This window comes from Mastigoproctus giganteus, chromosome 3, assembly GCF_048544385.1.
Source record: "Mastigoproctus giganteus isolate SK-2022 chromosome 3, ASM4854438v1, whole genome shotgun sequence".
Classification (NCBI taxonomy): domain Eukaryota; kingdom Metazoa; phylum Arthropoda; class Arachnida; order Uropygi; family Thelyphonidae; genus Mastigoproctus; species Mastigoproctus giganteus.
In genome coordinates this window covers 8,239,599-8,266,020 of record NC_143577.1, presented here as the reverse complement: position 1 = coordinate 8,266,020, position 26,422 = coordinate 8,239,599, and the positions used below count along the sequence as shown (strand labels likewise).

General features: G+C 36.1%; 1 protein-coding gene across 2 annotated transcripts in view; it reads left to right on the top strand.

Annotated features, from left to right (window-relative positions):
- The first annotated feature begins 8,017 nt into the window (after positions 1-8,017).
- Positions 8,018-26,422, top strand: part of U4-U6-60K (U4-U6 small nuclear riboprotein factor 60K) — a 58,530-nt gene continuing 40,125 nt past the window's right edge. The window contains exons 1-5 of one of the 2 annotated variants that reach the window (XM_090369898.1): positions 8,018-8,284; positions 11,728-11,801; positions 18,105-18,177; positions 21,037-21,161; positions 25,998-26,003. In XM_090369898.1, coding sequence (XP_090226024.1) covers positions 8,080-8,284; positions 11,728-11,801; positions 18,105-18,177; positions 21,037-21,161; positions 25,998-26,003 — 483 coding nt within the window. In that variant the 5' untranslated portion in view covers positions 8,018-8,079. The remainder of the gene's footprint in view (positions 8,285-11,727; positions 11,802-18,104; positions 18,178-21,036; positions 21,162-25,997; positions 26,004-26,422) is intronic. The other variant, XM_090369897.1, reaches the window with a different exon arrangement.

The following is a 26,422-nucleotide window of genomic DNA, read 5'->3' as shown; positions in this document are numbered from 1 at the left end:
TTCGGAACAAGAGGAAGGCAATAAAACTTCACCTAGAGGATACCATAAATAAGGGAAGCCCTTCCATAGAATCCAATCAGAGGATGCCATTGACTCACTCAATATGAGGAGCTGGCTCGACCATATAACTAGGTTCGCTGCTCAGCCAAAATCCACTACACCAATGGAATTCCCAATCAATCCGATTTCGTCAGACCCTTTAAATTCAGTTCACCTCACCAGAGACCAGCTGATCGACGTAATGAATAGCTTAGCACCTACGGCCGCATCAGGTGCCGACGGAATTCCTCAGTTTATGCTGAAATGCCTCAGTACATTTGTTGTTGATCCAATCCTGTCCTTATTTAACAAGATCCTTAATCAAAACTTCTTCCCTCCTATGTGGCATGTCTATCTAGTAAGACCGCTGCCGAAAACACGCTCTGCTTCTCAGCCCAGTCACTTCCGTCCAATTTCCTCTGCATCATGCCTATTAAAGCTCTTTGAGAAATCTCTTCTAAGAACATTAACCATCCAAATTATGCCACAACAGCTACCGCAGATCCACTATGCTACCCGGTCAAGATCCACCGCTACAAATCTAGTCACCACCACTACCAAGATCCTCGAGGCATTTGAGCACCGTTCGGAAATCACCGTTACGTATATCGACGTCCAGGCAGCATTCGATTCCGTATCCGTTCACGCATTGGCAAGGTTACTACGTGAGTATTACCTCATTGGTGGAGACGTGCTCTGGTTTATTCAGACAATGCTGGAGAACAGGACCATTATTGTTCGTGATGGAAATATGCGCTATACCAGGACCATTACAACTGGAGTTCCACAAGGCGGGGTCCTGTCCGGAATCTTGTTCTCAGCTATTCTCGTGCCATTTGTGATGGGCCGAACTGACATCCTCACCTTTGCCGATGACATAAAACTGTTTACTCCTATCAACCCTGGAGACACTGCTGAATACATCAATACCTTAATCCTTCAGAAAATCCAGAACCTTGAGGCCTTCCTCTGTGGTTTCGGACTTCAAATCAATCCTGAGAAGTCAAAACAGTTGACTTTCTCTCTCAAACGTAGCCCAACAATAGTACAACCCATTTTAAGAGGATGCGCGATTTCTGCCGTCCAGCAACATACAGATCTGGGCGTTACTTTTGATCAAAAGCTCTCCTTTGTACCGCACATAGACAACTTGCAAATAAAGTTCTGTCGACTCCGGTGGATGATCAAACAACAACTAATGCACGTCCATGACCAGGCTGTTGGGTGCATATATATTAAGACATATGTTTATCCGGTAATACTGTATGGCGCCGAAGTCTGGACCTCAACTGCTACGACCCATCATAGACGGATTTTCGCGGGGGAATTCTGGCTACTGAAGTGGGCCATATGGAAATTTCGGCTTCCCTCTACACCAAGGACCACCCAGATGGCGGCAGCTCTCAACATGAGACGTCTTCCTGCCATCATTCACGAGAGAAGACTCGTCTTTGCCATCAAAATGATGGTCGGCATTATTTCAGTGCCAGATTTCTGGGCTAACTGTGGATGGAGGATCCCGGTCCCAAGCCTTAGGGCTAATCCAATCCTACAGGCCACTCCAAACCGGTTAAAGCTAACTGAGCGGTTCCTACCCGTGCAAATGCTGCAAGACATACAGTCCTTGGACGGCGACCTCTACAAATTCGCAGTCGACAAGGAATATAGGCAGAAAGTACTCGGTCGACTTCCTTCCCAGGACCACGTTAGAGGACAGTAGACCCTGCTCCCGGAGACCTATTCATCACTGCCCTGAATCCATCATCCCAGTGTACAAACTTTTCAAGAGTCAAAATGTTTTTTTTTTTTTTTTGTGTTTATTGTATTATATGATTTCTTTTATGTAAACCCCTGGCTTGTAGCCGTGAAGGGAGTTGTATACAGCAGTGTGCTTTCTGTATATAATAAAGAATTCTTCTTCTTCTTCTTATATCTGTGTGACACCACGTCTCTGATATCCTAACAATATCTGCCTTTGATGTTTTGAGCAATACCTCAAATTCATCAAATTTATTTACTAAACTCCTAGCATTGGTGTACACGCAAGTATACCTGCACCTGTTTCTATTCTTAGCTACCCTAACACAACCCATGTGTGTACTTGTACCGCAATGGCTCCCAGCAGTTTCTGAAATACCATGCATCTTGTTTTTCAGGCTTCTGCTCATTCTAATAGAATGCAGATTACAGATTAGAATGCAGATTAGATTACAGAATAGTTTAGGACTATAGCCTGAGGTTACTCAGAGAGTTAACTTGAACTTATTTGTACGCTAATTAACTCCCTAACCTGAGTATTTAGCTCTAAAGTATTCTGTAACCTAATTTCATCCTTATTAATACCAATATTGTCTCACTGTAAAATATTTTGAAAATGGGGCATCCCTATTTGTAATCGATTCTTGAAAATATTTATTTATTATAATGAAATAATCAACCACGATCATTATAGAATTACTCAGTGTTTACGCAGAAATTTTAAATTTGTTGTAATTATCGTTCAGTCAGGGTGCAAAATATATTTGTGTCAAAAATAGAAATGTTTTTTATTTGAATTTTATTTTAGGTGGCGCTGCTTTACGTATACAATTGGCTGTTTGTGTTTTATTAACATGTGGTGTTTTGATTTGCAGATTTGTAAGTGTTCTTTGATTGTTGCTAATTTTTTATGCATTTGAATTATGTTATTGCTGTCATTCAAAGTTATTCCATTTTTGGCGAATGTCCATGAAATGGAAAGTTTTTCGAGGATAGTCAGAGTGTTCTTCAACCAACGGTAACACAAGACGTTACAGCTACTCTGTGTTCTTGGTAGCAATACCCGTCGCGGGGTGGAACCCCTCAGTCAGGGAAATATAATAATGATATATCCGTTTATTGCTACCACTCAGAAGTACTAAGTAGTAAGTTATGTCAATACAAAGAGAGCTAAGAGACAGGTTTGTTTAAGTGCGCGCTACACCAGAGATCAATCGCCTAGACGCAACACACTACAATGTCAAGCATAACCCGCTCCCAGACAGGCTTGGAACAGCAGTCCAAGCATAGAAAACATTAAAATAAAACACGTTATCATTTAATAGCAAACTGAAAAAAATATAGAAACGTATTTTTTTTTTTTTTTTTTGGCTGATGCTGCATAAGCTCATACACTTGCTTTCTTGCACCAAATGCCACTACTACTACAAGATTATTATTTAGGAAAAAGGGAATACAGGAACTACCTAACTTACGTGATACTCGACTTACTAAAATTCGATTTTACATAAGTTTTTGCCGGCCGGTGCAAACTGAAAAAAAATATGGAAACGTATTTTGCATCTGTAGGGATAAATGGAGGTATTGTGAAAATATCGTAATGTGAACCCAATAACACATTTTTTTTTTTTTTTCCAACTTCCAGTCCTTGGAAGTTGAAAATTTCGCTATCTTACTAAGCTATTTATCTCTCTAAAAGGTCATATTTATAAGGAAATTGCACTACTCTTTCATCATTATCATATGTTCCTGTTATAAGAATTGATAGCTGGGAGTAATTGTGCAGTCAGATATGAAGTTTTCTGAGCAATGCAGACAGGCTGCAAGAGCAGGTCATGGGGTTTTTTTCAATGATATACTGGAATTTTGCTGTATATCAGGGAAAAGGAGGTGATTATCCCTTTGTATAATCTCAAGGCAATGGTTAGGCCATGCCTTGAGTACTGTGTACAGGTCTGGAGAACTCATTTTAGGAAGGATGTAGATTTGCTTGAGTGTGTAAAGAGAAGGGCAACAAGATTAGTGAGGGAAATGAAGGGATCCTCTTACCAAGAGAGGCTTAAGTTCTGCAAATGGCAAGGTGATCTGATTGAGGTGTATAAAGCCTTGAATGGGTTGAGCATGCTGAATTCTGATGGGATTCTTCCAGGTTACGAACCTAAGGGGGCATAAATTCAAATTGAGGAAAGACAGTTGTAGAATAGATGTTTGGAAATTTGCCTTGAGTCAGCGAGTGGTTAATTGCTGGAACAAACTGCCATCTGTCGTTGTGGAAGTTGATAGCTTAAATCAATTCAAGGAGGACCTGGACAAACATTTAGAGGAAATGGTTGTGTGATTTTTTTTTTTTTTTTGGCTGATGCTACATAAGCTCATATGTTTGCTTTCTTGCATCACATGCCTCTATTACTATAATTTTGAATGCCTTTGTGATATTTTTCTAAAGGACATTTGTGGAGGTCACAACCATAAAACAATAAAAACAATTTGCACTTTCCAGATTATTGGGCTTTTCTGTTAGTGCATCTAATTATAAACAGATAGTAAGCTCGATCTTATTGCGTTTGTGATAATACCGATAACTGCAGTTGTGTGGGTTTTTACGCTATTATGGTGAAATGAGTTCACCTTTTCACTGAAATCTTCAATTTTTTTTTTTTTTTTTTTTTTTTGTCCTCACCTTTTTCCCATTATATATATATTCCCATTATATATATAAACACTGACCCCATATATATATATATATATATATATATATAGGGTCAGCGTTTTTTTTATTGTTTTGGCATGAAATTTTTATGGCCGGATGCCCTCCCTGACGCCAACACTCACCCTTTATCCGAGCTGGGGATATGCGATGGTCATTCCCTGAACTTCCACATCCTCCGTATTTGGTGGTCATGGGCTCGCACCCTGGTCTAATCAAGAAACGTGTGCTACACACTACTGCTCCTGCCCACCTGGCTACGGAGGCGCCTTCACTGAAATCTTCAATCATTTTCAGAAATTTCTCTTCATTCCTATTTACATATTACAATGATGAAGGGAAAGTGACCAATGGAAAGTGCAAGTGGTGGTAGCGCCAGGAATTGAAACAAAATTGATTTAGAAATGAAGATGAAAATGATTAAGAAGTATGAAGCAGGACAAAGTTTGTCATCTATTGCAAGGGAATTAGGTCTCACTGCTTCAACAGTGAATACTATTTTAAAGAACAGTGTGCATATAAAAGAATGTCAAAGTATCAACATACTTAAGATCAACTGTGATCACAAAATAGCGTTCAGTATATGAAGATGGAACAGCTATTAATAATATGGATGGAAAATCACATTCAGAAGCTAGCTAGTGCCCCTGAATCTAATGATCATTCAAGCAAAAGCAAGAAGAATTTATGAAGATATTAAGGATAAGTATGGCAAACCCCAAGCCAAGTTCATGGCAAACAACGGGTGGTTTAACAGGTTCAAGCATCGTGCTGGTTTCCACAACATTAATGTATGTGGTGAAGTTGCCAGTGCTGATTCTGCGGCTGCAGAGAAATTTTGTGATGTGTTGGAAAAAATTATTGATGAAGGCGTTATTCAATGCAGCAAATTTTTAACATTGACGAGACTGCTCTGTATTGGAAAAAAATGCCAGATCGAACATACATTGTCAAAGAGCAGTGTATCATTGCCCCTAGTGGGTCTTTTGTCTACAGATTTTTAATGCATGAGAATCACTTCTAATAATCAGATCAAAAGTATTGCTTCCTCTTGTTTGTGTAAATAGTCATACAATAAATCCACAAAATCTTGCTAGTGTGTGCATGTTCAACCTGCAAGTTCCAGTCAATATCTTGAAAGTTAAAATTCCCCATTATAAGACATTCTGGTTTTCTGGTACTCTATTTCTCTGTATTGTTTGTTATACTAATCACAGTCAGTTAGGCTTATAACCGACTTATTTATGTTTTCCGAGTGTGTATGTCATCCCTATTTGTAATCGACTCAGCATGGTCATCCATGTCCTGGATGCACTGCCTTAGATTTAATATGCTTCTTAACTAAGACCATAACTCCCCCCTCCTGTCTTGTCTGTCCTTTCTGTACACATTACTCCCCACATTGAAAGTCTGCCTCCCTTATGTCTGAATGACACCGTGTCTGATTATCCCCACAGTGTGTTCATTTGATGACTTAATCAGTACTTCAAATTTGTAAAATTTATTTACTGTGCTCCTAGCATTAGTGTATATGCATTCATTCTTACTGTTAGTCTCCCTAACACAGCCTGCGCATTTACTTGTTCTATGGTGACCCAGAACAGGTCTTGAAATCCCTGCCATCTTGTATTATAGGCTGCTTCATGTTCCAATAGAAGCAGTGCAAGAATCACTTTCAACTCTGACTGCAGCTGTAATTATATTGGTCCGTGTATGTCCTCCCCCCCCCCTAAAGCTAGCAGTTAGAGTTGGTTTAGCTGTAGAGGATTTTCTGGGAATTTTCTGTGCCACGAACTCCCAAAATTCAGGGAAGTGTTATATGATTTGTAAAGATGTGAGAGATTGTACCAAATTGAAAAAACAAATTCACAATAATTGAGGTAATTGATGGAAGATTTTGATCTTACAGGCTCAAAGCTGGACTTGAAAAGCCCATCGAAGCAACCAGTATTCAGTAGATGGTTTTTTTTTTTTTTTTAAGTTTGAGTTAGAACTGCCTATCCAGATCAATGAAGCATAAAGGATGTTAGGATTGATCATTTTTGAAAAATATTTCGTAATGTGGGCAGAGTGAATTATTGCAGGTTTGGTATTAGTAGTGATTAGGAAATGATGCAAGAAAGCAAGTTTATACATCATCGGCCAAAAAAAAAAGAAGCTTCCTATATCACCTCTTCATCCCCTTTAACAGTTTCTCTAGTTCCATGAATTTATGGAAACTACCCACTTCCAGAACACCAGATGGAAGTGGGTAGTTCCAGAACACCAGATGGAAGTGGGTTGTTTGAATAAATTCAAGGAACTTCAGAGGATTCAAGAATTGTTTTTCCAACAATCAACTACCCTCTGGCTAAAGGCAAATTGCTGCACATCTGAAACCATCCTTATTCAGTTTGAATCAGTGTGAATTGATGTCCCCTCATCTATGTGTCTGAGCAAGAGGATACCATCAGCATTAAGCTTACTCAATTCATTCAAGCCTTAAACACCTCACTCAGTTCTCTATACAGTAATGCAGTTTGCAGAATTGAAGACTTTCCTGGTAAGAGTACCTTTTTTGTTTAGCACATCAATTATCTTTCAAAAAACTTGAGGCATAAGTTTTTTGAAAGATAACTGATTGAAAAATGGAAAGATGATTGGAAAAATCATCTTTCCATTTTCCCATCAGTTATCTTTGGAGAAGTTGAAATATATTCCAAGACTTTATGTTCATGGACAAGAGGAATAATATGAGAATTGAGAGTTCATGGCTGGAAGGATAATTTTTTTAAAAGAGATTTAAAATTAAGTAGATTTTGATGGATTAAAGGATAAATTGAAAGAATGAAGGTATGAAGAAAATTCTTTTATAATTTTGTGTGAGGTCTTGCACAATGATAGAAGATTGAACTGATGGATGAGAGTTAATTCTCATTCTTCACACTGAATCAGAAGATTTTAACATAATCTGCTTCAGAAATCACATCTTCGTGTGATAATAAGAAAGATTGGAGGAGAGCAAAGAACAATGTTAGGAAGGTATAATTAACATGAGGCATAATTACAATCCTATAGCCTAATTATCCTTATGTAATTAGACCTTCCTAGCAGTACTTATTTAAAACATGATCAATATAAAATGTGATCAAAACAACTCCTGATCAAAATGTAATCAGTTGGGTTGAGTTGTTTGGAGCCGCCCTACACCTGAATATATTTGAAAATCATACTGAACTTGTGTTGAAATTGTAATGTTTTCATTTTTGGTCTGTTTCTCAGGAGTGATTTCCTTGTATTGGAATCCATGTTGTATACCAGTTTATTCATTACTGATCTACTATCAGACAGTAAGATGTTGGTTCCAAATATCTTACTGTCTGATAACAGATATACTGCTCTACTGTAACATGAAGTAATAGTAATTTTTTTGTATAGTAAATCATGAATGAGGGAGGACATTGTTATATATTTAAATTTCAAGATTAAAATTGCAATAATAAATTTTTCCTTTCCATATCATTATAGCTTTCTTATAAAAACAAGATTTCAAGAGTCATATAGCCTACAAAGTTTCAAAAGAAAAATACATCACAATGTCAGATGATGAAGATATCCGATATGTGAAAAGGCAAAAGATACTTCATTATGGTAGTCTAGAAGAGCAAGAACGTCTTAAACTAATTGAAAAGGAAAACAAGACCGCAGAAAAAGAAGATGAAGATGCTGAGGGAAGTGATGAAGAAGAGAATAGTGCTATTAAAGCAGCAATGGCAGCAGGAAACATCAATATATCAGAGGGTAAATTATATTTATTATATATATAGTAGTATGCCCACTGAAAATTTCAGTGGAGAAACTTAAAATTTAATTTAAATTTTAACTTTTGATGTAAATTATTTAGGATCTAAATAATATAGTTGGGCTGTGTTTGTAAAATGTAATATAATTTTTACTGTAGGAATTTTTGATATTTAAATTTTGTTTTATGATGAATAGTCATTCAGATTCATTCAGGCATTAGGCTATTTGGCTTATGTTCCCTTGGTGTGTTCAGACTGCTTTTCGTATGTCAAACAGTGTTTAGAATCTTTTATTGGCTTCTTTAGTCATATACAACCCACTGTTATGTTCTAAGCCTGCAGCATATTTTTAAACAATGTTTCTAGTGAATATATTTTCATCTTTTAATAAATCTTTAAATTACACCCTCAGGCTGTAATAATATAAAGAATATAAATAATTAAAATTAATAAACAAATAATTAATATTGATTATTAATTAATTAATAATTAACAATATAATAATGTAATGTAAATTAATAATATAATATACAAGTTGATTGGAAAGCTAATCCTTATTTTTAAAGTTATAAGACTGCTGTATAAATGAGTCATCATTCAATTAGCATTTGGTAGGTAATATTATGCCATTTCATATGCTCAATATCACAGTTCAACAAATTCACCACCATTTTCACAAGCCTTCTGTAATCTTATGGCTACATTGTGTACATAACATCAAAGAAAGCCTTGGCAAACAGACCCAGTTTGCCAAGTTTGTTGGTAGAGGTTCTCTGCACCCTGTATATATAATAGCAAATCTCAAAAAAGGTTATTTTGGGATTGCTGTTTACCCAAAATGTGTGCCTAAGTGTAAGACCTTCATTTTGCTGCCTTAAAATGTAGCTTTTCAGACCATGTATGAAGTCTATATAAATCATCTGAAGAAACTGCTTGGAGCTTATCATTATGTACACTACTGATCATGACATCTGCAAATTTTTACGTCAGACTCTCTTTCTCTTCATTGATGCCATAGAAGAAAATCAGAAGCAACAATGGCCCTTCCAGTACTGATCCTTGGGGAGCCCACTTTTTTTTTTTTTATGAAAACCCCAAACACGAAAGGTATCAAAACCTATAGTACTTAGTACCGTGCATGGGTTGAAGGAGAAGTATGGGGGGGGGAAATGCCGGAAACTTTGCTCTAGAGACTAAACATGGGTTTCACCACTTCAAGCCTTCAATAAGCAAAGTGGTGGTATTTCACCGGTTGATGAAAGTCATCTACCACCACTTCTTACTTTAGCCCAACTTGGAGAATAACCATTAATCACAACCCTCTGCCTCCTTCCCTGCTGCCATCCTGCATCCATCCAAGGATATTTTCCCCATAATTTCAACTTATACAGTAATCTCTCTCTTGTGGGACTAAACACTAAAGACAATATAGCTAACCAAGTTGGTTAGACATGATCCTCCCTTTACAAAACCATGCTGTTTCTTTCAGAATTTCATTTCTTTTTAAATGATCCTGTAATGCACTCTTGTTCATGTCTCCATGATTTCCCTTATCACTGAAGTCAGACTAACTGGTTGGTGTTACCCACTTCATTCTAGAACTGTCTTTATGTATTGATGCATTGGCACTTCTCCAATACAAGGAATTCCTGAGAAAAGACCTCATAATTAATAAGTCCTCTTAATGGCTCAATGTATTCTCTTACTATCACCCTCAAAATTACTGGGTATATTCCATTAGCTCCAGGAGTCTACCTGCCTTTAGATTTGAAAGTTTTTTTAATAAATAATCTTCTGGAATTTCAGTATTACTAATTTCATGCTTTCCAGCTTCACTTGCACAATTTCTCCTCACCATGAGAAGGCGAGGAGAAATTGTCTATAAATATTAATAGTCTATAAATATTAATGCAAAGTAGCTGTTAAATTCACCCGCATTGTCAGCTGGGTGTTTTCTGAGCCTTTACTGCACCCATTACACACGAGCCAATCTAATTTATCCTTCTCTTCTTTATATTCACTTATGTAAAAAACTCTGTCACTGCTCTTTGCTCTCTTGGCAAACAATTTCTCATAATTTACCTCTGCCAGCCTAACTTTTTCTGTGGTGAAATTAAGCTACATATGAAATTAAGCTTTTTATAGGCTTTGCCTTTTATCACTGTAACTTTTCTATGCCATCTTTTTCTGTTTTGTTAAACTGTTTTATTATTCATCTATCTTTGTGCTGTATTTTCTTAGTAGTATATATGCATTCAAGGCTTACATTATACATTAAAATACAGTACTATTACACAATAAAATACTGGAAAGTTAAAATTAATAAATTTTCCAGTATTTTAATTGGTTATTAAAACTATTTTTATATATATTTTTATTTATATAAAAATAAAAATGATATATTTTTAATTGTACTGTATTTATATTTATTTATACAAATTTATGAAAATAGTGATCCAGTGATATTAAAGGTTTTTAAATACAGTTGGTATTTAAAACCTTTATTGTTGAGTAAAATCAATATGTAATGTCTCTTCAATTGCCTAAACATTTTCTACAGACATGGATGTGGGTGATCTTCTGCTGCATTTTGTTTGTCATTAATTTTCTGTAGTATCCTTTAATGATTTTTGGGCCAAGTATTTTATTTCATATCCACATTTTACATGCCAACATTACTGCAGGTACTATAATACCTCATATTTTATACTGGCTGCACAATACAGCTTTGTTTAGGGAAAATCATGTTTAACTAACCCTGGTTAGCTACTGTTACACAGTTACTCATAAGTTGGATGCACCAAATACGGAGGATGCGGAAAGGCCAGGGAATGACCACCGCATATCATGGAGCAATATGGCCTTAGTTGCTAATGCTCCTAAAAACCAAATAACAAACATAAGTTGGATGTAGGAATTAATTTCGATATTGTTTATTTGGATTTTAGCAAAGAATTTGACTCAGTCCCTCGTGAGAGATTGTTGTACAAGCTTGAACACATTTGGATCACAGGTTGGCTACAGAATAGGAAGCAAAATGTGGTGCCAAAAAAAAAAAAAAAAAATAGAATAGAATTAATAAAATAAATATAGTGCAAGGAAGCCAGTGCTTCCTTGCACTATATTTATTTTATTATTCGATTAGTAATTATGTACTAATAATAATAACTCAAGTTTCAAAATACAGAGTGACTTGTCAGTTACCCTGTGTAGTAAAGTTTTTTTTTTGTTTTTTTTTAGTTGTAAAAATTACAACAAAAAATTCAGTCACATTTTTAAAACAATATAGGTAATAGATTTGTAACTGGTTATTAAGTATACATCTAATGTTTATTAAGGCTGTTCAATTATCTGTTAGATATTGTTTATTTATCTTTTGCTACCATTGATAAAACTTTTGTTGTGCACTTTACTGTGAAAGTTATATGCTTTTTATTGCAGAATATATGGATATTGAGGATGAAATTAATAAAGATAAGCAGCTTCTTTTAGAAGAATTTGAAAGAAGAAAGAAGGTAAGTTATTGTAAGGGAATTAAAATGATAGAAAAATTGAACCATAGTGGTTATAAATTTTCAAGTAGTGCTTTCACTGAAGATTATAAGATTTAGGACTCCACCTCTCCTTTTTTTTTAAATCTAGATATGTAGTGAGATTGATTAGAAACAAATATTTGAAATGAGAAAGCAGCTTACTTATGAAAATTGAGGATCTATGGATTTTGGATGGATAGCATTCAGGAAATATAGTCACATACTGAAGAGTAATATCCCAGTTTGTCTGAAACGTAAAATAATGAACCAATGTATACTCCCCACCATGACTTATGGAAGTGAAACTTGGGCACTCACCAAAAGAATGGAAGAGAAGCTGAGAACTACACAGCGAAGAATGGAACGAATCATATTGGGAATCAGACTGTTAGATAAGAAGAGAAACACATGGATTAGGCAACAAACTCAAGTAAAGGACATTCTTATCAAAACTAAAGAACTAAAATGGTCTTGGGCAGGACACATAGCTCGAAGACATGATGACAGATGGACTAAGAAAATAACAGAATGGTATCCAAGAGGAGCTAGAAGAAAACCTGGAAGACAAAGGCGGAGATGGATAGATGAAATTCATGAGTTTGTGGGTAGTAAATGGATGGCCAGTGCTCAAAACAGAAGGAACTGGAAAGTTGCTGGAGAGGCCTTCATCCTGCAGTGGATTGAAAATGGCTGATGATAATGATGATGATGCTAGCTACATTTTACAAATTTGTTTTCTTCTTGAAGCATGTTATTCTGTCTACTGTATGTATAAAAATTTCAGTGACCAGATAAATGTGCACATGAAAAAAGCCCACACAAAAATTCTGCTCAGAAAAAACCCCACTGTCATAAATGCTCACATGAAAAACACCCACACAGAAAATTTCTCACATGGATAAATGCTCTTTGACTCTGGTATCTGATGTGGAAACTCTCCTCAATCGAATTGTGGCAGGTTGTGCAACAATACGAAACATGCCAGGAATTTGGCATCGTCTTCGCGTCCATGAGACGTCGATGTGAGGCCTGTATTCGGGCAGAAGATGGACAATTTTGAACAATTACTATAAGGTGATGTGAACAGCTAAGTGTCATAGACAGACCTTCAAAACTCGGAAACCAAGCATTTCCGGAACTATGTTGATATAAAATATTTTTATTGTCTATGTACGAGGAACTCATTCCTGAAGTTATGCCATGTATTTTTGAGACACCCTGTATATATATATAGTAACCATACAAAATGAAGTTATTGTGTAATCTAGAATTTTGGTGGCTTTGGTGTCTTGCTGAATAACTAACAAGATATGCTTTGTTAAGTATTCAGTAAGATAATAAGTACGGGTATTAGCTCTGTGTAATAAATAACTTACACAAATTAATATTAGAAATGTGGTAGTTGAAAAGAGATTGTGTAGGACTCTCAAAATTATAAAAGTAATAATTAAATATAACTTAATATAATTTTGTATTGAATTATATTAAATTATATATGTAATATAACTAAAGTAATTAGTAAATAAACCCTTTAATTTTAATTTTTACTATCAGTCACGGATGAATCTATGTGTAGATACTGTTAAGAAGTGTTTTCTTATTTCAAGTATTTATATCAAAGGTGACCTGTGCAATGTGGTATTCAAAGGGTATATTACTGTTTAGTTCTAATTTAAAGATAAAATATATTTAAGGGTAAAATAAATATTCTTTATTTTTTGTAATTTTTTATATTCTACAATGTGGAGATCAAAAAATATGAGCAGTTTTTTGCTTTGAGGAACTGCAATTTGTACAAAGACAATTTCTTTTTTCCTCTTGTTTAGCATTAGCATTAGCAAAGGCATATGATGCAAGAAAGCAAGCTTATGCAGCATCAGCCAAAAAAAAAAAAAAAAAACCCTCAAACCCTCTCTGTTCACTCCAAATGCTTGTCCAGCTCAGCCTTAAATTCATTTAAGCTATCAATTACCACAACAAGAGATGGAAGTCTGTTCTAGCAATCAACTATCCGATGGCTAAAGGCAAATTTCCGCACATCTATTCTACAACTATCTTTCCTCAGTTTGAATTTATGCCCCCACAGGTTCTTAATCTGAGAAAGAGGAAGAACCCCATCAGCATTGAGCTTGCTCAACTTGTTCAAGGCCTTATACACCTCAATCAGATCACCTTGCATGTGCCTAGTCTCCAGGGTCTGCAATTTTCAGAACTTAAGCCTATCTTAGTAACATCAGCTCTTTGTTCCCCTCACCAATCTTGTTGCCCTTCTTTGTACTCATTCTAGCAACTCTACATCCTAAAATGAGGCCTCCAGACCTCACACAGTATTCAAGGTGTGGACTGACAACAGGATAATCAATTCCTCGTCCCTGCTAGAAAAATTCCTATATGTCATTGACAAGGCTCCGTGACCTGCTCTGGCAGCTTGTCTGCACTGCTCAGTGAAATTCATATCTGACTGCATAATTACCCTCAGGTCTTTTTCACTCTCCACTTCATTGAGTGTAGTACCACACAATTGCTACGTTTCTCTTGGGTTACTGCTACCTATATGGTGCCTCCGTAGGCAGGTGCGTAGCACATGCTTCTTGATTAGACCGGGGTTCAAGCCCGTCACCACCAAATATGGAGGATGCGGAAAGGTCAAGGGACCACCGCATATTCCCGGAGCAATATGGCTTTAGTTGCTAATGCTCCTAAAAACCAAATAACAAACAAACAACAAACAAGCTACCCATATGCAGTACTTTGCATTTCTCAACATTAAACTTCAGTTGTCACTCCTCAGGCCATTTGCCCAACTTATCTAGATCCAGTTGCAATAGCATACTATCTTTACTGTCATTAACAACCCTGCCAAGCTTTGTATCATCTGCAAACTTGGACATTAAGCCTGATATACCCTCATCAATATTATTGATGAATACACAAAACAACAATGGTCCCAGCACCGAACCCTGGGGAACTCCTCTAATAACATTAGTCCACGGAGAGCAGTGTCCATTGATTACCACTCTCTGTTGTCTCCCATTTAACCATCCCTTTATCCATTGTAGTAAGTGCTTAATGCCATATCGCTCCAATTTGTACAGCAGTCTTCCATGTGCAACGGTATCAAATGCTTTCCTGAAATCAAAGTATATTATATCAAAATTATTTTTTGCATCCAGTTCCTTTGTGACCGCATCATAGTATCCAATCAAATTGGTCCGACAAGACCTCCCTTTAACGAACCCATGCTGTCTCTTAACTGCTATTGCAGTCTTGTCTAGATGATTCTGCAATGCTTCTTTAAACAGTGACTCCATTATTTGCCCCGGAACAGAAGCTATACTGACATGTCTATAGTTACTTGTATTACTTTTTGGAACCCCTTTTGTGAATTGGGGATACATTTGCAAACCTTCAGTCCATGGAGACTTCTGAATCTAAGGAAACTCTTATAATTTATGGCTAAGGATTTGCTTACTTTTTTTGCTGTGTCCTTTAATATAACTGGATAGATCCCATCCACTCCAGGTGCCTTCCTTATATTTAACTTTAACAATGTCTCCTCCACTTTGCTCTCAGTTATTACAAAATCACTTAGCTCTCTTTTAAGATTTGATAAGCTTCTGGCATTCCTCTCCTTGAATAACTCCTCGCATGTGAATGTAGATGCAAAATATACTCATTTAGTTTATCAGCTAGGTGAGCATGATCATCAATAGTCAAACCATCTTTGTTAAGTGGACCAATCCGATTCATCCCTTTCCTTCTAGAGTTTACATAAGTAAAGAACTCTTTGCATGCTTTGCCAAAAATTTCTCGTAATCTGCCCTCGCCTGCCTAACCTCTTGTGTGACTGGATTACAGACCAGCTTATATCTGCCATAGGCTTCTGTGTTGCCTGACAATTTATATCCATCCCATGCATTTTTCTTCTCTGCAACGAGCCTCATTAATTCATCTGACTTCCATTTAGGCCTAAACCTTGAGCAGTTTTTCTTAGTTGATATGAAAAGCCTAGTAGCCTACAAGATTAAGTCCCCAAAGGCTTCCCATTTAGAATTCACTGTTGGTAACATCATGAGGTGATCCCACTCTATAGAATTTAAAAACTGTCTGAGACTACTGTGGTCACTTTTAAAAAGCAAAAGTCCTTCCCTTTACCCTTGATGGTAGTTACATCTTTAAGTAAATCTCACATCGGTACACTGTGATCACTGTCACCTAGTGGTTCCTTTATGTGCAAATTCTTAATGCATGAATAATCACTGCTGATAATCAGATTAAGAGTATTACTCCCTCTGGTTGCCTCTTGAACATGTTGTTGTAGAAAACAGTAATTCAATAAATCCACAAAAGTCTTGCTAGTGTGTGAGTGACCAACTCATAAGTTCCAGTCAATATCTGAAAAGTTAAAATCCCCCATTATAAGACATTCTGATTTACTGGTCCTCTCTATTTCTCTGCACAATTTCTCATTGTACTGATCAGATTCATTAGGCATATAACACACACCTACTCTCATTTTTCCTTTCCCAGTGCTTATGTCACACCACACTGACTCAACATTGCATTGTCCGCCCATGTCAGTTGGATGAACTTCCTTAGATTTTATGTGATTCTTAACTAACCCTTCCTCCCTTCCTGTCCTATCTATCCTTTCTGTACACGTTGTACTCCCCAAATTCAAATTCTGCACTGCATTATCTGTGTGACACCATGTCTCTGATATCCCAACAATATCTGCCTTTGATGTCTTGACCAGCAAATCAAAATTATGAAATTTATTAACTATACTAAAGCAGTTGTGTATATGCAAGTATAATGCACCTGTTCCTACTCTTAGTTACCCTAACACAGCCCATGTATTTACTTGTTTCACTATGACTCCCAGCAGTTCTGGAAATCCCCAGCAACTTGCTTTCCAGGCTGCTACTAATTACAATAGAAGCAGTGCAAGAATCACTTTCGCCTGTGCCTGGGGCCACTGTTAATCTTTTAGTCTTTGTATCCCCCAAGGTAGCAGTTTTCCGACCTAACACTGCCTGAATAGCATCAGCAAATATTCTTGCACCCTTTCTATGTATGTGTACTCCATTCCTGTAGAAGCAGTCTCTCTGGTTAACAAGCACAGACCATGCTGAAAAAAATTCTACCCCTTGCACAATCTCTCCAGGGCTGAATTGATTAACAAGGCTCTTATCATATATTCCCTCCTATTGTGTCTGGGCAGATTTGCAGACACTTTCAAATACAACCCTAGTTCACAACTTTTTTTTTTTTCAATATTGACCTATACTTGCTAATTAAATCTGCAGATCACTTACTCTAAAGGTCATTAATGACACCGTGTACAGCAATATCACCTTTTGTGCCCTTAAAAGATGATATCTGCTCTACAATGTCATCAACTTTTGCCCCTGGTGGACATACCTTGGTCCTGTTCCACCTATCCTTTTATGCATAATATATTCCCTGTCTCCCTGACAGTAGAGTCACCAACAATAACTAGTTCCTGTGGGACCAGTGCATTCTGCCTTGGAGATTGCCTCTGCATTGCCTGCTGCACATTAGTGAGATCTGGCATTGAGTTGGGTAGCTGAGAGCTTGATGGGCCCCTTATATTAATTTCTTCGCGGGCATCTTTCCTACACCTCAGACTCTCATAGACGCCCATCAGAACGCTGAGTTGGCACCTAATTTATTCACACTCTAGGCACGTAACACACACACACACAGACATCCTCTAGCATGACCACCATGCTTTATACTCTGGCACGACCACCAGGCCAGATTAATTTATAGTAAATCATGAATACAATTGTTAATCATATTTTAGCAGTTAGAGGCTTGAACCATGGTACCCCCTCAAAGAGTATGTGTACAGCATTCTTACTCATGTCCACTTGGCCTAGGAAAAATGTCCATCCAGCATGCGTGATAGGTTTCAGCTAAATTGGCAATGTTTAGTTTACATAGCTACCTAAATATACTGCAAATCTTTTCATATTTACTGTTACAACAGCATACACTGACTTCACATAAGTGGTAATGCCTGAGTTGTATTTTCCAGATGCTGCTGATAACAATACCTAAAAGAAATGTAGTTAGAAATGAAATTATTCTGCAAAGATGAATGTTATTTCTGTCTCTTTTCATTTATTGACTACCTTAAAAACAATAAGTTATTAGAATGTATAATTCTAAATTATAAAAAAAGTTATATACTGAGTACTCTTGCACACCAAGATATCATGTGTTTCGCATTTAATTTCATTACACCTCATTTTGCAGGCTCGACAGATTAATGTTTCCACTGATGATGCAGAGGTCAAAGCAACTTTAAGACAATTAGGGGAACCTATTTGTAAGTATATCTGTTTAGTACACAGTTTTATTATGGCTAGGGCAAATCAAAATGAATATTTTTTCCTATTATTGTTATTTAAATTTCTTTTTATTCCCATTCTCTCCTTTTAAATGGATTTTCTGCATCTCCCTTGTTTTTTATGTTTAGAATTTTGATTTTTTTGGCAGAAATCTTCTGTTCATTTTTTAAATTGAGGATTAGATAGTTGATTAGATTTTAATTATTTTATATCATACTAGATTGATCTCAAGTATATGAAATTATTTGGCATTGGCATCGTTTTCCATTTCCTGTTATTCAGTTCTTATCATTATTTTAGCTTCCGTCTTCCAATTTCTTAAAACTGTGTTCCCTCTCTAATATGGTTAGGTGATAGTATATTGATTAGTGATTATTGATGATATATCAATGATTGAAAAAAAAATATTGATACTTATCACTTACAGACATGATATCAACACTAAATTTTTATTTGGTTACATTTCAGGATTTATTCTGAATCCTATCATCAGTCCCAAATGGGACTAAATAAGAATGCCTGACTCACAGGTTACCACTGCTAAGTTGTCAGAAAAAGGAAAGATTTCACCATTTAACAATTTTGCTGAATGCGTTGGCACAATGTTCTTTGTGGCAGAAAGTCTGCCTCAGTAAGTCCTTGCACCCATTGAAGGTGATAGGGGTACAGAAGGTTTTCATGGAGAATTTTTCAAATAGTTGTATGACTAACTTTTTTCCTTACTGCAATTCTTCTTGTACTATCTGATGGATTTTCATCCATGTTACGAAGAACTCGTTCCTTAAGGTCAGCATTTTGTACCTCTCTTGGTCTTCCAGTGTCAAAAGATCTCTCAAATGAGCCTGTCTCTCGCAAATGTTGGTGGATTCGTGTGAATGTTCTTGGACAAGGTAAACGCCTGTCAGGGTACCTTTCTAAATAAAGTTCACATGCTCTTAATACATTCCCATCTGCAAGACCATAAGTGTAGTGCATCTCTGCCATTTCACTCACCGAATACATTTTCTTTATGATTTCTTTAATCCGAAGTAATCTGCAGTATCTTCCACAACCAACTAACATTTTTAAACAACAAAGCAAAAGCCAATCAACAAAACAAAACACTACTACCTGTTGCAGATATTTTTTCCGCTGAGCGGTGGAGTCTCTACTAGTATTGTGTTTACATGACTTGATAGAGGTATTGAGGCGTGTGGGGAAGAAACTAAGGATTTCTAGACCCATGTTTATATGAACTTTTTTTAATGTTTGGTCAATGGGAATACACCCCTAGAATATTTGACACCAATTTTAAAAAACCTGTATATATAAGACTGGTGCTGTTGTGTCATGTTCGATGAGCGAAAATAAGACTGGTGCTGTTGTGTCATGTTCGATGAGCGGAAGTGGTATGTTATAGTTCAAACTTCCTCCAACAGAGGAAGTTTGAATTTAAAAATAAAAAAAACGATTTAATGAAAAGTTTTACAAATAACAAGGATAATAAATTATAATTGGAATATCCTTTGTTACAGTGAACAACAATGTATTTTTAAATGTATTGTTCATTATGGCAAGTATTGTCCAAAATCAAAAAAGGCAGAGAATGAGCTTTCTGCATCAACAGATAATGACTGGCTCAAAATTAAAAATGTCTGAAACTTCTACTTGAAATGGAAGGTTCTTGTTCATTTCCTTAACAAAGGCATCTATTTTCCCAAAAATATGAAATCTGGAGTTCTCTTTTAAAACATTATCAAATTTATTTCTTACTTTTTATCCTGTGTCTCCAGCATTGATTGAAATTTCTAGTTTCACTTTCTCTACCTTCAATTTGATAATGCATTGCTTAAAGTTTCAAATGTTTCAAATTCGGTTATAAAATTAGGTAAATAAGCAAAATGGCTCTCAAAGAATAGAAAATATTTTCTAACCAAAGAATTGTTTTAGCAGTGCTGCAGTATCCAAAGCAATGACAAACTTATAGAATCAAAGTTTTTTTTTAAGCTTTCTTGAAAGAGGAAGGCCATGTTGCACATCTCTCTAAATAGCTGTGTATGTGAGGCTTTTATGAAGATTTTTTATACAAGAAATAACTTTGTTAACTTAGCCAAAATTCTCTCATATTATTTCTGTAAGTTTATTTAAACCATGGGCCAAGCAAGTAATATGGATCAAGGTTACAGAAGCTGCTTTTATCGTACCCAGAGCAGTGTCGGCATCAAAAATTTTTTTTTTTTTTTTTTTTTGAGTCAATTCTCAGTCTGGCCATAACAGTCTCAAAGTAGCCATTGCAAATCTGACAGTTGTGGAGTGATTCATGTATTCATATTAGCAAGTGATGCAAGAAAGCAAGCTTATATAGCATCAGCCAAAAAAAAAAAAAAAAAACACCCAACACTTTATACCACTATCCATCCTCTATAATAGTTTGTCTAGCTCTTTCTTGAATTTATTCAAATGATTTCAAGAACTTTAAATGCAAGCAGTTTGGTCTGTGTCCAATCTCACTTATCAAATGGACAATATAATGTCCACTTGTTGTTTCTCTGGTCCCATCCAGATTGCACTTTTAATTCATGTTGAGCAAAATGGATGCTGGTCCAGTGTGGGTTGGTAGAGAAATGGGTTACATATTCCTGGATTGAATATTTCTGGTAGTGTATATATTTGAGTATGCTACTTGTACGATTCTCCCCTCTATACTGACTCCTTGGTCACTGTTCATTATTATTTCATTGGTTGATTGTTAATTTCTTTAATTTCCCTCATTAAAATTTTGCTGATATGGTGATTTAATGTTTCAGTTAAATTTTGTTTATTCATTTGACCAAGTAAAAGTAAATACTGCACAATAGGTTTGTTCGGAGAAGGACCTGCCGATAGGAGAGAGAGGTTACGCCAACTTTTGGCAAGACTGGGAGAGGATGCTGTGAAAAAGAAACAGGAGCAGGACCAAAAGAAAGAGGAGAAAGATAAAGAAGTATGTTTATATGAATTACCTATGTAAGTTTATAAATAGAAATATTAGATTTTTATAGACAATCAAATATGATTGTTTCTCTAGTTGAATTCTAAGACGACATTGATTATTTTCAGTTCTGAAATTTGGAAAGTCATCTTGGAATTCATATTTTAAACAAAAGCTGGGTATTCAAAAAAATCAATGTTAGTTCATCGTGGACAAATAGATTTGTTGTTTACCAAAAACTAATACATGTATATGAAATTCCAATCCTGATAGTTTAATATATAGAGTACATTGCTTCTCTAAAAGGTTATTGATTATAATTATAATTTTTTTAACTTGTGGGCTGTTGTATAGAACTTTATCAGAAAATACCAGTCAGTGATCTCGTTTCTGTTTTTATGATTTTACCATAATATAGGAGTGACTGGCCCATTGGCTGTGAAGGAATTTGAATTGGCTTATCATGAGCTTTGATTACTAGAAATAAGTGAGCTAAGATCTACCCAAGACATAATGTTTTTTGTTATAATTTACAATCAAATTTTAATAATAAAAAAAATATATATAATAAAAAATATACAAATATACAGCTAGGTTGCGATAATCGATTTAGCGTAAATTGTATAATGATACCAGGTCTTGTTTAATGCAAACCAAAATTCAGTTAATCTGAGGCTAGTGCATGTGCAGTTGAGGTTACCATTAGGGTTTTAGATGCTGCTACTTCAGTCTGCACTTGTTTATCTTCATGTGTACACGTGCTGCTGCCTGTCTTAATATACATTAGTTTTCGTGATTTGTTTTAAGAAGTGTCCTTAACAAAATGGACAAAAGGAAGATTCCTTCATATAAAAACACTATGAGTGCAAAAAAGAAGAGGCTCGTTATTAGATTAGAGCAAAAATTTGATGTGATTGAACAACATGAACATGGTCATTGCAACTCTAAAATAGGACGAGATGTCGGAATGCCTGAGTCTATGGTACAGAATACTATAAAACACGCAGGGGAAATGAAAGAAAAAGGTAAAGTTACATCAGCTTTTTGTGGTTTGCAAACATCTACAAGGAATAGAAGTGTTACAATGATAGAAATGGAGAATCTTTTAACTGTATGGATTGAGGATTGTAATCAAAATGCATTCCCCTTAGCAGAGTAGCCATTCAGACGGAAGCTTTAAATTTGTTTAAGAGAGTGAAAGAAAAAAATAATGAAGTAGAAGGAACATTTAATGCAAGTGTTGGTTGAGGTGGCCAGTGCAAATGAGGATGCAGCATCTAAATATCCTGATGTTTTAAAAAAAATAATCGAAGATGGTAGATACACTGATCTTCAAATATTTAACATGAATGAAACTGGTTTATTCTGGAAAAGGATGCCTTCCAGAACTTACATTTCTAAGAAAGAAAAAACTCAACCTGGATTTAAAGTGTCTAAAGATCGCCTAACTTTTATTTTGAGGCAGTGCTCAAGGTGATTTTAAATTGAAACCAATGCTTGTTTATTGGTCTCCAAATCCTCATGCTCTAAAAGGCTACAACCATAGATCACTTCCAGTTATTTGGCAATCAATAAGAAAGCATGGGTGACCCAAGCTGTATTCACTGACTGGTTTTCAAGCTATTTTTGCCCAGCTGTTGAAAAATATTGCAAGGAAAGTAACATCGCATATAAAATACTACTGATTTTAGATAATGCTCCAGGTCATCCAACTACACTCAGTTCATTATGTGAAAATGTAAAAATCATTTTTTTGCCACCAAACATGTTTTTGTTGAGCCCATGGATCAAGGGACCCTCGCAACATTTAAGGACTATTACATAAGAAAAACATTTGAACAGGCAATTGCTAAAACTACAGGAGATTATGCAATTTCCTTAACAGAGTTCTGGAAAAATTATAACATCAGGAAGGCCCATGGTGTCCTATCGATGATCTATCGAACTTTTGCAAGTAGAAATAGGGATGTGATAATCCCATTATATAAGGCTTATGTTAGACCACACTTGGAATACTGTGTTCAAGTATGGAGACCACACCTAAAGAAAGACATCGAGCTTCTTGAAAGGGTGCAAAGAAGGGTAACTCGCCTGGTGAGATCGGCAAAAGGGCGTCCTTATGAAGAAAGACTTCGAATATGTGGGTTGCAGAGTTTGGAAACTAGACACCTTAGAGGAGATTTGATTGAGGTGTTTAAGGCTCTGAGAGGCATCAGTAAAATGAATGAGGACAAAATTTTCAAGATTATAAATGATGCTAGAACTAGGGGACATAAATTCAAGTTACGGGGGGAAATGTTTAGATTGGACTGCAGGAAGTTCTATTTTAGCCAGCGAGTTATAAATTACTGGAATAAGTTGCCTTCATGGGTGGTAGAGGCCGACAGTTTGGGGAAATTCAAAGGTCATCTGGATAGTACTTTCGGGTAAGGGAAGCGCGTAGGATGATAGGTTTAATTTCCTTTTTATTTTTTTTTTATTTTATTTTTTTATTTATTAATTATTATTATTTAGTTATTTATTTATTTATTTTATTTTTTTGTTTTTATCATTGTTTTGTTCGGATTTTTTTTTTTTTTTATTTTTGGCTGGTGCAGCATAAGCCATAGGCTTTCTTGCACCATGTGGCCGTTACTAATACTAATACTAATATCCAATAGAAAATATTCAGCATGCTTGGCAACAAAAAAACTGCAAATGACATGTATGTAGTGTGGAAGCACATTTTGCCTCATTGTGCCAATAGTAGTGGTTTCAAAGAAAAAACTGTTATAGAAGAAATAACAAATATTGAAAGAGAACTTGGATTTGATAAACTCGAAAATGATGACGTTCGGGAACTGCTCAATTCACACTTGGAAGAATTGACTGATGATGATCTCCTACTTTTAGATGAACAAAGAGCATTTGAAGGCTGCTGAAGAACAAGATAATGTGCAAGTGAAGGAGCTCACTCTCAAGGAATTCGAAGATATCTTTTGAGATGTAGAAGTTGTGAAACAAAAAATTATGGATGTTGACCCCAACTTCAATCAGAGCATGCAAATTCGCCAAGATGGGATGAAGCTCTGCATCTACCAACATATGTATGAAGATTTAAAGAAAGAAAGCAGTTCAGTCTACACTGCTAAAATATTTCGAAAGACAATAAAGATGTTTTCATCAGTTTAAGCTTACCTTTAGGAATGATATTTAGAATTTTTTGTTTTTATTTTGCTTTCTGTAATTACAGTACTCTATGACTTTGTTAACAATAAATTTAAATTATAAGTATATTCTTTTTATCCTTTATTGTAATATTTCGTTAATAAACATATAAAAACTTATGTTTAAAATTTTTCTTTGCCTATTTCTATCGAGCTGGAACGAATTACCATATTTTACACATAATTATAACTTCGAATAGTGCGAATTCGAATAATGCGACCACTTCGTGGGATTCATTATCCACACTAATCGCGACCTAGCTGTACTCTGGCATGACCAGCAGGTTAGATGAGTTTATCATTTTGACAACGAATGAAATCATTGACCATAGTTCAAGTCCCTTAATTGTGGACTTGAATTGTGGTCCACTCAAAATGTGTTTATGTGTGTTACTCAGAATGTGTGTATATGTGTTACTCAAAATGTTTGTGTATGTGTGTTACTCAAAATGTGTTTTCATGCTTGATTACCATTTATGTTGGTTCTAAAGCTCAGAGAAAGTCAAAACAAAGTTTAGAATTAAGTAATTAAAATGGAAGGAAGAAGAAGAAGAAAGGAGACCAAAAGTTTATAAATTAATTTAGAAATCTGAATATTAAGCATGCCCAATACAGCTGTAATTCAAAGTAATGCCAATAAAATCAAATTTCAGTTTCCCCATGATGCTAAAAGTTGGGTCTGCATACTGTGAGTAATGTGATTCAGTGGTAATCAGAAGAAATGACAAGTAAACTGAAATAGAATAAAAAAAGAAAGAATGAAGCCAGCCATTGATATTGTGCTCCTTAGAAAGCAACTAGCTCAACGACTGACTGAACATAGTATTTCAAAAACTGGAAAAATCAGTGTAACTGAAATTAAATAATTTGGTCAGTTATATAAGATAATTTTGATTACATTATCTATAATCAATATATTATTATATTATGATATACACTGAGTGATTACTGAATTATGACCACCTACCTAATACTTCATTGGTCCTCCTTTTGCCCTCAGTACAGCAGCTATACGACGTGGCATTGATTCAACAAGATGTTGGAAGCGTTCGGGAGGTATGGCCAACCAAGCTGTGTGTAATGCGGTCAGCAATGTAGGAATGGAGATGATTGGTGTATCCAGACGCCTGATATGCCTTTCCATAGTGCCCCACAAGTGCTCTATGGGATTGATATTGGTGGGGGAGTTTTGGAGGCCAATCGATATGCTAGAAGTCAGAACTGTGTTCCTCAAACCATTCCTGCACAACAAGTGCCCGATGGCTCGGTGCATTGTCATCTTGGAAGACACCATCACCATTCGGGAAAAGGTGTAATGTAGCGGGGCGTACACAGTTAGCAAGCAGTTGACGATAGCGGAGACCACTGATACATTGTTCTACATGCACCAGGGGTCCAAGTTCCTGCCAGTGAAGCATACCCCACACCATACAACTGCCTCCACTGGCCTGCACTTTTGATACCATGCGTGATGGATCAAGAGCCTCATGTTGTTGACGCGAAATCCGTACACCCCCATCCACTGTGTGGAGTAAATAACGTGACTTATTCGACCAGTACACTTTCCAGTCTTCTAGCATCCAACTTGCATGCTCTTTGCACCAGGCAAGTCTTTTATGCCAATGAACCTTAATTAGGAGAGGATGCTGTAGGGGTCGTCTGCTGGTATAGCCCATATGTCCAAGTGTGTGATGCATGGTCATGCCAGATATTGTTCCGGGTTGGCCCATGTTGTATTGAGTAGTCAACTCTTTAATAGTGCTGCGCCTGTTCGCCTGTACGAGTCATCGGACCTGGTGATCACCTCTAACATCAACCTTTTGCTGACCTTTGCAGTTTTGCTGTCAGGTTGTTGTTTGACCATTTTGATGCCAGTTCTGGTACACTTTAACTATGGTGGCTCTTGAACATCCCACCAGTTCAGCCGTTTGGGAAGTCGCGCACCCACAATCTGTCCTTTATCAAAGTCCGATAAATCCTTCCTTTTACCCATAACACTCAGAATTTTACTACCTACTGAACCACCGACACCTTATCTATACTATGTATGTTGACTAACTCTGCACT